Genomic DNA, 13,351 nt, shown 5'->3' with positions numbered 1-13,351 from the left:
ATTTCACTGCTTTTCCCACATTAAAAATCCCAAACAAAGCTGAAAACAAGGGCAAGTGAACTTGTAAAGTTTCTTGAGACGGTGGCAGACTGTTATTTAGTTGTAATAATGCGTTTAAAAGCAGGGCCTTTAAATGTATAGAAGTAAAAACAGTTAAAATTAAATTAAATATACAGCCGTGTCTGACTACAAGTGATTTTTGCTTGCAATTGGACAGTCTTACAACCAATCAGAGTCTGGCTTTTCTGTCCATCACCACCCAGACGATTTGTTTGGCACAGCAGATCTTTGCTGGAGCATAATCAGCTCCCAATGGAGTGACTCCAGACCAGCTTTCCAGTTTGGGCTAGCTTCCAGCTTAGTTTAATAAAATGTTCATATTATAAATCGATAGGTGAAAGGAGTTTGTTTCTGAGCCACAGAAAAACATTCACCCGGCTGAACACTGACGCTTTAACATTTTAACAAACGGCAGCAACATTTTGCGACAAATGAACTGAAAAGAAACCCTAGACAGACATGTGGTAGTTTTGTTTCCACAGGCGACTTGGACTCGGTCGCTGGGTCTGTGCTGAGAAAAACATGCCTTTAAGAAATAATCAGTGGAAGTCTGTGCAAGTCGGCCAAGTCTGCCCCTCGTCACAGCCAAACCACACAGGCCTTCAGCTATTTGTCAAACAGCGTATCACAACAAAGTTTTTCGGGCTGGAACTGACGACGCAGAGAGACAAACAGAAGACGGAGCCAGTCGGGCCTCTGCTCCCAGTGATTCCCAGCTAAATCTGATCATCACTAATGCCAGCGCGCGACATTATAATACTGACAACTTTAGTACCAAGACAACTGTGCAAACAGAAGGGGAGGCAGCGAGCTCGCTGTCAGACAGTACAAACATTTGCAAAATTATCAGCTCCTTCTGACAAATTAAGGAGTTTGACTTGAGTTTGACTGCACGATGGCAGCATAAATATCTTTTCATTAGGATTGTCAATCGATTAAAATATTTAATCAGGATTAGTCACATGATCGTCCGTAATTAACGCAAGATTATTCTCAGATTAATCACACATTTTTATCTGTTCTAAATGTGTCTCAAGGGGATAGTTTTCAAGCTTTGTCTTATTGTCTTATTAGAATGGGAGTGGACAAACAGGCTTGATCTACACAAATGAACATTATTATCATTGCAACAATTAATTCATGAATAAAACTGTCGGGAATATTCTTAAGGAAAAAAACCTCAAAGTTACATCATGTGAAAGCGTGCTGCGTCTCCGTTGCAAACTATCCGGTGTGGTCTGCTTTTGGTGAGAGGGAGGAGGGCTCTCTGAATCAGCTGCATGAACGGTCAGAAAGCGGTATTTCAGATCTGACCTACTTGGGCTGTAACTCAATTCACATTGACGGTGAAATGTAAATTAATTTGTTCTAGTTGAGACAATTATCTGCCGGGGGTTTGAAGCTGAACTTTAGGAGGTTTGTTCCTGTTTACCATCCACTTCGTTTACTTTATTACTGCCGCATCGTTTGTGGTGCTAAAAGTAATGTTATCATCGCGTTTAACTTCGACAGCCCTAGTTTTCAAGAAACAGTTCATTGATTAGTGAATAAATGTAACAATAAATGTGAGATTGCCCATCACAGTTTCCATTGTCTTTATTTATTTGCTCTTCTTGTCAAACCAACAACAAAAAACTGAAAAATGCAGCCAATCCTCGTATTTACAGCGGGTGAATGTAATTTAGCATTTGGCAGCTAAATCCCTCTGGAGATGGTAGCGAAGAAAACTGAAAGTGACTATACATTTATAGTGGGACACAAACCTTTTAAATTAGTTGCTGCATGCTTCCTGAACGTGTAAATATAGAGGAAGCATGAAGCAAATATGTTCGTCACCCTAGTCCATAAAAAAACGTTAAATACAATAACACAGGTAGAAACTATTTAGAAGACAGTGCAGTAATAACAGTTTGATGCACAGCTATCACAATTTGCATCATTGCTGTTTGTCTGCCTTTCCATTCATGCTTTGGTTTGTTGATAAAGACTCGTCATTTGCTAAAATCTGTCAGATTTAAATTATATTAGTGTGAACTTATGAGCACTGGCAGAAAACTAAAGAATGAAGGGAAACACGCAGGTGATCTAAAACTATTTAGCCACGGCTAACCCTCACAGAGCACTGATGTAATGCGAATGGTGTTGGCGTCAGAGATGATGCTTGACTTCAGAGTCTCACATCTGCTCCCTGTAAGATCTGCAGCTTAAAAAGCTTTTATAGGAGCGCTGCTGCTGCTGCTGCTGCTGCTGCTGCTGCTGCTGCTGCTGCTGCCCACCATCCAGCAGCAAATAACAGGTCATGGCCAAGCAGATTAGCACAAAGGGAGATAAGCAGCGATAGCAGCTGCAGACACCAGGCGAGCCAGCGCCTTGCAAAAGGCCTGTAATCATCCACCAGCTCTGGTCGAGTGTTGTGAACGCTGAGAGACAGAAGCCAGGATTTCACTCAGTGTCATCATCACTGAGGCTAAAATCATTTTTGGTTTATTCTGAAACTGCTTCCACAACATACAATAGACTTATATTCACTCCTTCAATTGACCGTGATTAATTTATTGCTACTCAAATTAAATTATTTGCTGTATTTGTTATATACTTTGGTCAAAAAGACGTCATGTAGGGAGAAATTGTCACTATTATCTGCCACTTAATTGATTAGTCAATCAAAAAGAAAGTCACTTTTCAAGGAGACTCCAGTTTTTTATTGAAATACATTGCTTTTTTTGTCCTTTATAATAAACTATATTAAGTAAAATTGGGAAAGAAATATGTCTTTGTGTTATAGACTGTTACTTGAAGAAAACAAGCTATTTGAAGACAGCACTTCAGGACAGATTTTGTCATTAATAAATCAAAAAGAAGAAACAGCGAGATTAAAATACGATGGCATTCACGCCATAAAATAAAATATTTGTTTCCCAGTAATCAAAGTCAGCTCAGAAACCGACAGAAAACGTGGGAACCTCTTCATAAATTCGAGGATTTTACTAGTAAACCGTATTCACTGACCCAAAAGACCAAACCAAAACAACTATGTAAATCACCACTGAACATGAGACCTGACGATGAGTGATGGTCTCATATTCACAAAAGGTTGACCTAACAGAATAGATTTCTAGTTACAATTATAGCTTGCAAAGACGCTTACAAAAAATAAACCCCACGCCACTCTTGCATGTCATTACAGCAAGACATCATCTGACGTTCATGAGGTCAAATGTCTGACAAAAGCTATAATCACATGGCCCGTGGAAAACAGAGATTCAGCACAAAGCTACCATCACCTAAGAAGATCGATTTTGTGCGCCTCTGTCACGTCTCCAACAGCAAGACTATACAACAACCACTAACAATTATATTTTCACTATACTCGCACAACTACTCAAAAAACTGCTGAAACACCTGAAAAGGGCTGCCGCGGCTGTCAGGTGGGATTTCTAAGCTGCACTACTGCTCCACCTCCTGGCTTTCCACACTGACACACAGGCACATTTTAGTTTGTTGTTGTTGTATTAGCTGCACTAAAACCATCATAAACGCTATTAAAACTACTTTGGATTGCAAGTCATTATGAGCTATGACAAAAAGACACAAAGAGAGATGGATATTTTAATAGAGATAATGTCACAGGCCTAAAGTTTAAGCAAAGAAAGCACAGTTTAACACAACAGCAATATGAAAACTGGTAAACCTTTGAGATGAAATACCAAACAACAACCATCCTCGCCTAAAGATGATCACCTGCAGTGCAAAAGTATTGCTGGCAGAGTTTTTTTTCCTCTTTCCTACTGCCCACACTCAGTCACAGCACGGAGGGCTTCGGTTTCACCTGTCTGATCAGTATCACCTGGCTAGTCGAGATGCTTGTAGCCGGGGCATATTTATTATTCAAGCTGCTGGAGCTGGTCTCATGAAAAAATCATGAGGCTGGCCTTTTCATCTCCTCTGCAGACCACCATGTCACTGCTTTTAATAAGATGCGTGAACATCTGAACATGTACAACTGCGTCTGACAGGGTTGATTATGTATCATACAGTGGAGAATTATTTATTGAATATACAGCAGAGGGGAAGCATAATATAGTGTCTGATGCTGGTGGTGTGTTAGAAGTGAAAACCTTAAATAATTTAACAGCTATTTGACACATCATACTACCAAACACCTCAATGGCAGACAACATAAAAGACACACAAAGCTAATAAGGCCACATATAGACACAATTAGTCATTCATAGGCCGTTAGCTACACACAGTAGCTGCTAGCCATTTTACCACTAATGCTACAGGAGTTAGATGCATTTTTCAACAAATATCACCTTACATTATAAGCTATCGTAAAGGCCTGATATAACAACTGTTACATGCGATACGACATGTGAAATTCGTTACTATAAGAGGTTTTTAGGTCACCTCTGAGCACGGACAAGTGGAGGCAGTTGCGGCTAGCTAACGTTAGCTTCCCAGCAACCTAACGTTAGCTGTGACACCTGACAACCAGCCATCTCATCTCATCACTTCTTCCTCGAAAACAAAACCCAGCCCCTGTGGAGGGGTCTGAAGTGCTTCCGGGAGCTAAGTGCGAGGCTGCGCGGCTGCCGCGTGTGAACGTTTCACGGAGAAATTGTGTTTCTCCACAACAGAATTGATTTTAAAAGGCTAAAATACCTGCCGCCTCCTCCTGATCCTGGCCGCAGCGCCATCTTGATAACAGCAGTCACCAGTTGGGCGATGACGTCTGTGGTGACGAATGAGGAAGTGGTGAAAGGTTTGCCCTGGGTTAGGCCTGTCAGGCACCACTGCCCAAGCCTGATAGGCTGGTTTTATAAGAGTTTATGCCCTGAGTTTAGTTCCTCAGGCACATTCATGCAGACTGCTGTGAAACGGTTTCATTTAGGTCAAAACTAATATATACACTATCTACAGTTATTCTAGTTACAGAAAAATGTGTTAGATTACGAGAAAATGTAATAACGTCTTTATATGTCATTATATTGAGTATTATATATAGTATATTTATGACAATAAACTAAGGACATTTTTATAGAAGTAAACAGTAGGAGTAATAAAACACAGTATGCAATGTAAACACAGTTTTTTATTCACAGTTTTACTATTGTTTTATTTGATGTTTTATTGCCTATATTGCCTATTTTAGCCTATTTCAACCGAGGCTGTTTTTAAATTTGCTTTGGAAATAAACTCTGACTTGACTTGACTAAATAAAATTTAATGTAAACTAAGACAAGAGAGAGAGTTCATTGTTAAAAGGTTTATTCCATTTGCACACTATAAGAGAGACACTTGCATTTTGCACATAAAAATAAAAACCCTTTCTTTGTCAGCCACATCAAAGAAAGAAAGACATTCATCTAAACGACCACAAGAGGTGCAGGGTTGTAATGATGAATCTCTCTTTTGTAACACATGCAGTACTGTACAAAAACACCAGCCATGTTTTTTTCTGTCTCCTCTCATTCACTGTCGTGTCTTTGTTTTTTTTTTATTACTTTCATTTACAAACTCCAGAGCCACACTTACGTTTGATTATGCTTGTAAGAAAATAAAACAGTTTGATACTCAACCTGAGGTCGAAGGCCAACTTCAGAGCAATCCAATAGAGCAACTAATAATTTACGAGCCTCTTACTCGCTGCGATACACGTTTTCTACCAGCAGATGTCAGTGTTTAACTTTGCTGCAGCTTTCTTCAACTCAAAATCAAAACACCTGCTCATGCTAAAAAAACTTTCACCTTAAAAGTAACTTTAAAGTCATTTTTTTTCACACAATAACACTATAATTCATATACTCTATCTGCTTGTACATTTTAAAAATAATCTTTCTACATTCTCAATGTAAAGTACCGTCATACAGTTAAGACAAATTAAATTAATATCATATCAGAGTGAGTTTGCTGCACTCAGGATGATAAGTATCCTATGAAAATATCCTCAAGATTTTGCAGATTATGTAACAATAGTCACAATGGAAGCAATGTCCTAAAACCAGATTAAAAGGGATCTCAAATTTTTACCATGAATACAGTATACAGTATAAACTCTGAGACATTTATCAGGGTAACTTGTAATGCACAGGCACTTTTGCTCACACTGAATTTAACTGAGGTGTCCTCCCATCTCTTATGTGTTGTCTGCAATAAATGAATCACCAAGTAATAGTACAGTTTTTAAATTAATTTCTAACTTGTAGGTATCTAAAACATTGTTTGCAATTTTAAAAATATGTGATTCTCAAGTGTCAAGTGACAAATTGGGAGTATATTTTATTTGTGGACTATTATATCAAATGCGTTTTATACATATTTTACATTTTATTTCAAACCTTTAGATTTCTGCATTACTTTCATGTGCTATTAAGATTGTTTGAGTTGAATTTCTTCCATGGCAGCAGATATGAATGATGCCAAGACGGTGCAAAAATATTCTTTGGTGAATGTAATCCATTAATGAATCATTTATAATGCAGTTCCTCTGTCACTTCTTGCTGTGTGTCTTTATCCATTAAGCCTTAAATGTGTGATTAGATGACTCTCTCTAAATAGCATCATTAACACCATGTTTTGTAATTGACATTGCTTTCACCTCAACACCTGCGTCTATCCGCCGATGCCTTGTCCAACATTTTTACTGGCTGCTCGAAGCATTGAAGCCTTTGTGCGTCCTGACAAAGTGGTTCAGTCTCATTGTTCCGCCGATGACAAGGTGGGGCAACAAGGACAAGCCTCTGTGGCATTGTCTTAGTGGGTGTTGTTGTGAAAGATTTACAGCTTAATGAGAGCCGCCGATGACAAGCCCCCGCTGCTATCCATCACCTGGTCCGCACTCTGCTTTTCCTATAACCATTCGGCAGCAATGATTCCGAGTCCATATGCATGACAGAGGAGAGATGCAACCATTTAGGCTTTTTTTGAGCCATTCAGAGAGAAAAAAGTCTCTAAAGAATCTGAGAATTTAGTTTAGTGGGAGGAATATGTTTTGTCATCATCTTACAAAGATTGAGTCTCACAGAAAAGGGACGTAGCCTCCTCAGGTCATGAACCCTTCCTGTGACTTTGTAGATTTTAAGAACCTGGTAAGTGATTTCAGTCTGCGATTATAAACTTACTCACAGGAGATATAGTTTTGACCTTGAATTTAGGTGTTTCATAAACCATAGGATATGTTTAAGGCATTTTATTTTAGATTCCAACCACACTTTATAAAATTTAATTTCTTAATTTTAAATTCAAAATCCAATAACATAATATAACATAACATAATAATAGATTTTGCATTTGTCCACTTGAACTTTAAACCTGTTATCTGTGTATCTAATATTCTGGATACAAACCTACTGATATGCTTATATGAAAATGCTTCTTTTTTTTTTATAATTTTAACTGAAGATAATTCAAGAAAGCTTGAATGAAACTGTGTAAATAACGGTGTAAATAAAACAGACATGAAACTAGTTAAAATAGAAGAGCTTTCACTAAGTTTTACCACAAAATTTAGATGGGAACAAACCAAAGACAATCAGTGCTTGCAACTGAGTGGGTGTCGTTTATTGAAAATCTAATATAACACAGATAAGATGCAATAAATAATGACAAGGGTCTGAACAAACAAACATTAAATACCTACACTGAATAGCTCCAGGTGTACTGAGGTCTGATGCACAGCGAAAAGACTCAACATCTCTGCACCAGAATTAAGAGTTTAAGACATTTATTTATTTATCTTTATGCCGTTTAATCTTCCAAATAGTGAGAAATTCTTTCGAGAACTTCCACTCATGACCTCAGTTTGTAATCCTGGCTGCAGCCCTGCAGGACAACATCTCACAATTCATGTTTATGTCATGTTGTAGGACATATATATATATAACGTATCGTGCTTCAAGCGATAATTGGTGTGATGCACAAATTAATCAATTACCTTTTTAAATCTAATCAAAATGAAAACTTTTCCACTGATCATAAAAATACAGCAGGTTGTGCAAATAAAGCTTTTACAAGACAAGATGTCTCCTGCATCTCTGTGCATTGAGATCTTAAATCAGTTAGAGGGTTAGCACACTGGAACTGGAACTGCACATGCATTATTCTGCACAAACATCTGATTACTTACAATAATCGTGTTTTTGTTTATGTGAGCTCATAACAACTGTTTGGATTATTTTCCACTGCTCTTATTGCTTCTATTGAGCTCCATTAAAATGATGATTAGGCCTCGTCAGTCTCCCCTCTCCTCCTCTCCTCCGGGTCCTGGTGCGTGGCCTCCCTCCCTGCTGTGCGTGCCGAGTTTAGCTGGAGGCCGGCCGAGTCAGTCAGTCAGTCAGTCAGTCCTCTCGACGGCTGGATCTGGTCTGGATGCGGGCAGCCCCCCTATAGAGGAGGTCCGGCGAGAAAGGTGAACATTAACTCGGGTCCCATTCCGGGCATCCCACTATTCCCCATAAATCATTAACCCGTCCAGCATCGAGCCAGTGACAGCATCAGCATGACAACATCAATCTGTCAGGATTCCTCTAAAGCAGGGACTCTCGCAGATTTTCAGACTCAGATGCAAATAGAGAGAAGTTTTTTACCCTGGAACACCACATGTGGCCCTGACAGTCATGTCTATGGTGTCTGGTTTCTCTAAGAAATAATCAGTCATCAGCATGTTTTCTTGTTACACAGCGAGAAAGAGATTTTTTTCTTCTAAACATTATCATATTAAACAAGGTCATTAAGGGAAAGTTCGGTCAGGCATCGAGACATGTGGCTGATTCTGTGTTTGATTTGGTCTCAGGTCCTACAGTCGGTTTCTAACAGCTACTGTAAACTCAAGTAACTATTAAACTAGTGTCTAAAAATAAAAGGTGAATCAAAGGTAACGAACCTTGTTTGAGTTTTCCTGAAGATGTTGCACCACTCATCCAAGAGGCTTCTTCAGTTCTCAGAGGATGTCTTTGTCTTTAGCTTCGTTTATTAGATTTACTAAGACCTGGATAGAAAATAGAGGTAGCAACCTAATGTTGAGTGTCATAATTCAGCTGCATATCAACCATTTACACCAATATTCATTTTACTTTCACTAAATGAGAAAGGAGTTGTTCTACATAGAAAATACTTGTGATACTTTAAGTACATTTTACTTTGATCTCAACACCATTTCCATCACTGGTCTGATTTATCTACACGTTTGGGTGAATCCCTTTTTGTCAAGTTTAAAGATACATTTTCAGACATACTGTACGTACATATTAAACCAATCAGAAAGTCAAAGATCTTCAGCTGCACCGTTTATTTCTCCTCTGACCACTGAAGGTGACAAAGTTTATTTATTCTGATTTATGACGTGTAAAAAAGGTAAAGTTATTGATGAATTTATCTGAAAATGACTGAATTATGATTTTATTGTTTTCGTCCAAAGGTTTTTCTCCTGTACCTGGCTGATGTAATTTGCCGGTGTCATGTAAAGCCAAGCCGAGGCTTCTGGGAAAGACTCCACGCCACAATAATATGTATTTATTCATATTATTAATGTCTGTAATACATAATACATACTCTACTTTCCTTAATTAATACTCTCTTGCCTTCTTGTTTAAATTTAGTCTTTATCATATTATTAAATTTATTTTTTTAGCTTTTAAAGTTGAAAGTTTAAATGTCTATGAGGCTTATCTGATACCATAAATCAAAACATAACTGCAACTCAGTGTATCTGCTTATGTATTATTATATAGAGTCTGTGATCTCTTCTCAGAGATTGAACAAAATCTCAGAATAATGAAATGAATATTAATGAATTGAAGACAGCCAATAAATAAAACGACTGGAGATCAAAAGCCAGCCATCTCTTCACAAGTCCGGCCTAGCTGTCACTGTAGGTGGTACTGGAGTCGATGTACGGTGAAGGCGACTGATTGCTGCTGACTGATCTCCATGACTGTGCAGGGGCACAACAGAGGCCTTCTTGAGCCGGCCTTTTGATGGAGGACTCCCGTCAGAGCAGCTCCATGCATGTGTATGTATTTTCTCCATAGAAAAGTTGGCGTAAACTCTGGTCGCAGTGACCAATTAGCCCTGGCAGAGAGTGGCCTCCTGACCCTTGACCCCTGCTGGGTAGTCTTATCCATTAACCCTTTGGGCCTCAGCTGGAGTTGATGTAGTGTCCTTTCTTCTGGCGCTGCTAAACACACGGCTGCATTCACCCTGCAGCTTCCACTTTCTGTCTCTTTGTCCCTCTCCTGTGTTCCCCGTGTGTCAGCTCGCTTCTCCTGTTGACCTCTCGAGTCCTCGGCCGCGCTGAGTCTGCCGGTCAGTAGTTATGCTCTCTAACGGAGCATCTCCACCTCTGTATCTGTCTTTAGTGTACAAGGTGTGACCTTAATCATGGATTTTTATCATTATTACCCTTTCAGACTGTGAATTCCTATATCTCACGGGTGTCAAACTCATTTTAGTTCAGCGGCCACATACAGCCCAGTTTGATGTCAAGGGGCTAGACCAATAACTCAGTAGCGTATTTACCTATAAATAACGACAACTCCAAATGTTTCCCTTTGTTTTAGTGCAAAGAAGAACATCATGAAAATGTTTACATTTAAGGACTGGATAATTCTTAAGAAAAAGAAATGCAATTTCTGTTTAGTTCTAGGTCTCAGTGTTGTGTTATGTCCACAACTCTTACTAAATCTGTGTTAGGAATAGCTTCTATTGGAAAAATTGCAGTTCATGTCATTCTAAGTTTTGCAATTCGCAAATTCATCCCGCGGGCCAAATTAGACCCTATGGCGTCTAATTTGGCGAATTTATCACTTCCATCATTCGGGAAGAGGCGTCCAAACTTTCTGCGGTAACTGAAGATCTTCAACCAGGCTCCGGTTACCGGACGGTCTACGAATCAAGTTTATCAAATGTCATGCTGAAACTGACCAAGTCTAAAAGCAATTATCGGTATCACTATTAAGAACATTGCGACACGTCCTGTAGAGCCTGCTGCAATAAAGTCATAAACATGGCTACTATTACTGATACTGCAGCTACCAGTGCAAGTGTCACTGCCACTAATATGCCTTCTACTGCTATGACCTCTGGCCATGTAGGTTTTCACATTTTAAGGTTTAAATTATTGTAATAAAGGGAGCTAATTACTTTCTGAGACATTAATTAAACTGAAAATTTCATATTTGACGCTTTAAGCTGTGGTTAATGTGACTAAATGCATGTTTCTCAGGGATATTGGCTCTTTAACCCATTAATAAATTAATTGATCATGTACAAAAATGACACTGATAATATAAAATATAAAAACTGTTAATTGCTTTAAAGAGTCAGAAGTAATCAGTAAAGTTAGAGTTTGCATTCAGAGCCTAATGCTGAATTAAACGTGCCGTTTGGAGTGCTTAGTGTTGTATTTCAAACTCTAACAGATGCAAACGAGCCTCCCAGCATTTCAGTTTCTTTTAGAGAAAAGATTAAAAGGGGCCACGGTCAGATCTTTAGAGGTTTCCCGGGTCTCAGAATCAAAGGCCTTATTGAAAACCAAATAGAGCAACATCAGTGGATTACAAGGCTCTCCCCAGCAGGGCGCCACGGTGGAGGCCTGCAGGTCAACGCGGGGATGGTTTGTCATATAAATCACAACTGTGGTAGTTTTAAAGAGACTTACAAGACAAGCTGATGCAAAGCAGTGACGTTTAGTTGTCATTTTGGCTTCTTTCTTGATTTTGTTGTTGTATCTTTGTCGTCATCAAAGAAGGAAAATGATTAAAGTGTCTAAAATCAACACTTAAATTGAAGCCTTGTCATGTTAACAGGGGTCCATGTGACTATTAGGCTGCAAGTTGTCACCTGACTTTATGGTTGATCTCAGCTCTGTGGAGAGTTATAGATTTTCAGGTCATTTATTTTAGGCTTTTGGCTGAAAATTTAACATATAGTTTCACATTCATTGATTTCATCTGCGTTAAAAACTCCACTGCTCCCTACCTGCTAAGAACCAACTGATGCGGGTAGCAATTAGCTGATGAACGTTTATCGGCTAAATAGCCACAATTTTCTTTGTGCTGCTGGTGGAGACCAGAAGTGGAGCTAAAAGAAGAGTGGATGTTCATGTTATGTTCTTCATGTGGGAAGAATATGTGGAAGGATGCTAATATGTTGTTTTCTTTTTTGCCCACAAGTAGCAAGAGTATAAATGAATGCAGATTTAATTGTAGCCTACGAGCCTAATCTTGACCTAATACATTAATGTTTTATTGAATTAAAAAATTTCTTTACGGCGTCCTTACCGGATTGTGTTATCAACACGCCAGGTTCAATGAACTCGTTGCATAAAATCAAAGTTGCACTTTAGATCTATGAACTTCTAAGTGGCTCATTTCTTATCACGCTGCAACACCACAACATCTTCATCTAGGTTATAAACGGACCGTGTACACTGGGCGACCTCAGTCAAACGCACATTTTATATTTTATTTAAACTTTTTCTACACGGAAATATAGTATGGTTTACTCCGCTACATTTATTTTAAGGCTGCTTTCTGCAGATTAGGACGTATTATTTACATATATGAAATATATATATATGTAAATACTGTATATAAAATGTATTGTTAAACATATATTTAAAAAAAATCTATAAAAAATGCATAAAAATAACCACGACCATGTATTCATTTTGGAAAAAAAAAAGAACTTTTACTTCAAATACCAATATTTTTTTCTCAGAAAGTATAAATAATGATTTATGATTGATTTCAATTTTATACAAAAATAATACATTAGGATGGGGGGGAGGCGGGGGGGGGGTTGAATCACGTCCTGTCACACAAGTATGAGTGCCCTCTGATCAGATGGCAGTAGATATGCCTATAACAGTCACAAACCAACAACATCATCATCATAACAACAATGTAATGACCTAATATTGAACAGGAGCCTGGATCTGCCACACAAAGCCGGATGTGACGAGAAAATTATTCTCATAAAATCACGTGTAGTTACGGTGAAGGGAAAACTTATTGTTGATGCAAAATTTGGTCCCGCCATCGTCCAGCTACTGAGCCTGTGTGGGTCTGGACAGAAGCGTATTTTAAGAGGAATGATTTTGCATGTGTACCCTGGTGGGAGGGGGGCTTTCCAGAATGAGAGGGAGGGGAACGCAAACGGTCAAATTTGCATGAATGCCGCTTCAGTTTTCTGTCCGAACGCACCTTAATACTGTCAGCCTCCGTTCCCACAGTGGCTGCTCCTCTTCCCAACGTTTCCCAGCCCTTTCTGGATTCCTGTATGATTAGAG

At 38.8% G+C, this 13,351-nt stretch overlaps 1 protein-coding gene across 4 annotated transcripts in view; it reads right to left on the bottom strand.

Moving 5' to 3' along the window:
• Positions 1 to 4,780, bottom strand: part of synrg (synergin, gamma) — a 37,408-nt gene extending 32,628 nt beyond the window's left edge. For all 4 annotated transcript variants that reach the window (XM_084558300.1, XM_084558302.1, XM_084558301.1 and 1 more), the window contains exon 1: positions 4,726 to 4,780. In XM_084558300.1, the coding sequence (XP_084414426.1) occupies positions 4,726 to 4,760 (35 nt within the window). In that variant the 5' untranslated portion in view covers positions 4,761 to 4,780. The remainder of the gene's footprint in view (positions 1 to 4,725) is intronic.
• Between the last annotated feature and the right edge of the window lie 8,571 nt (positions 4,781 to 13,351).

This window comes from Chelon labrosus, assembly GCF_963514085.1.
Source record: "Chelon labrosus genome assembly, chromosome: 13".
NCBI classification, from domain to species: domain Eukaryota; kingdom Metazoa; phylum Chordata; class Actinopteri; order Mugiliformes; family Mugilidae; genus Chelon; species Chelon labrosus.
The sequence above is the reverse complement of the archived record's forward strand: the minus strand, read 5'-3'. Positions and strand labels throughout refer to the sequence as shown.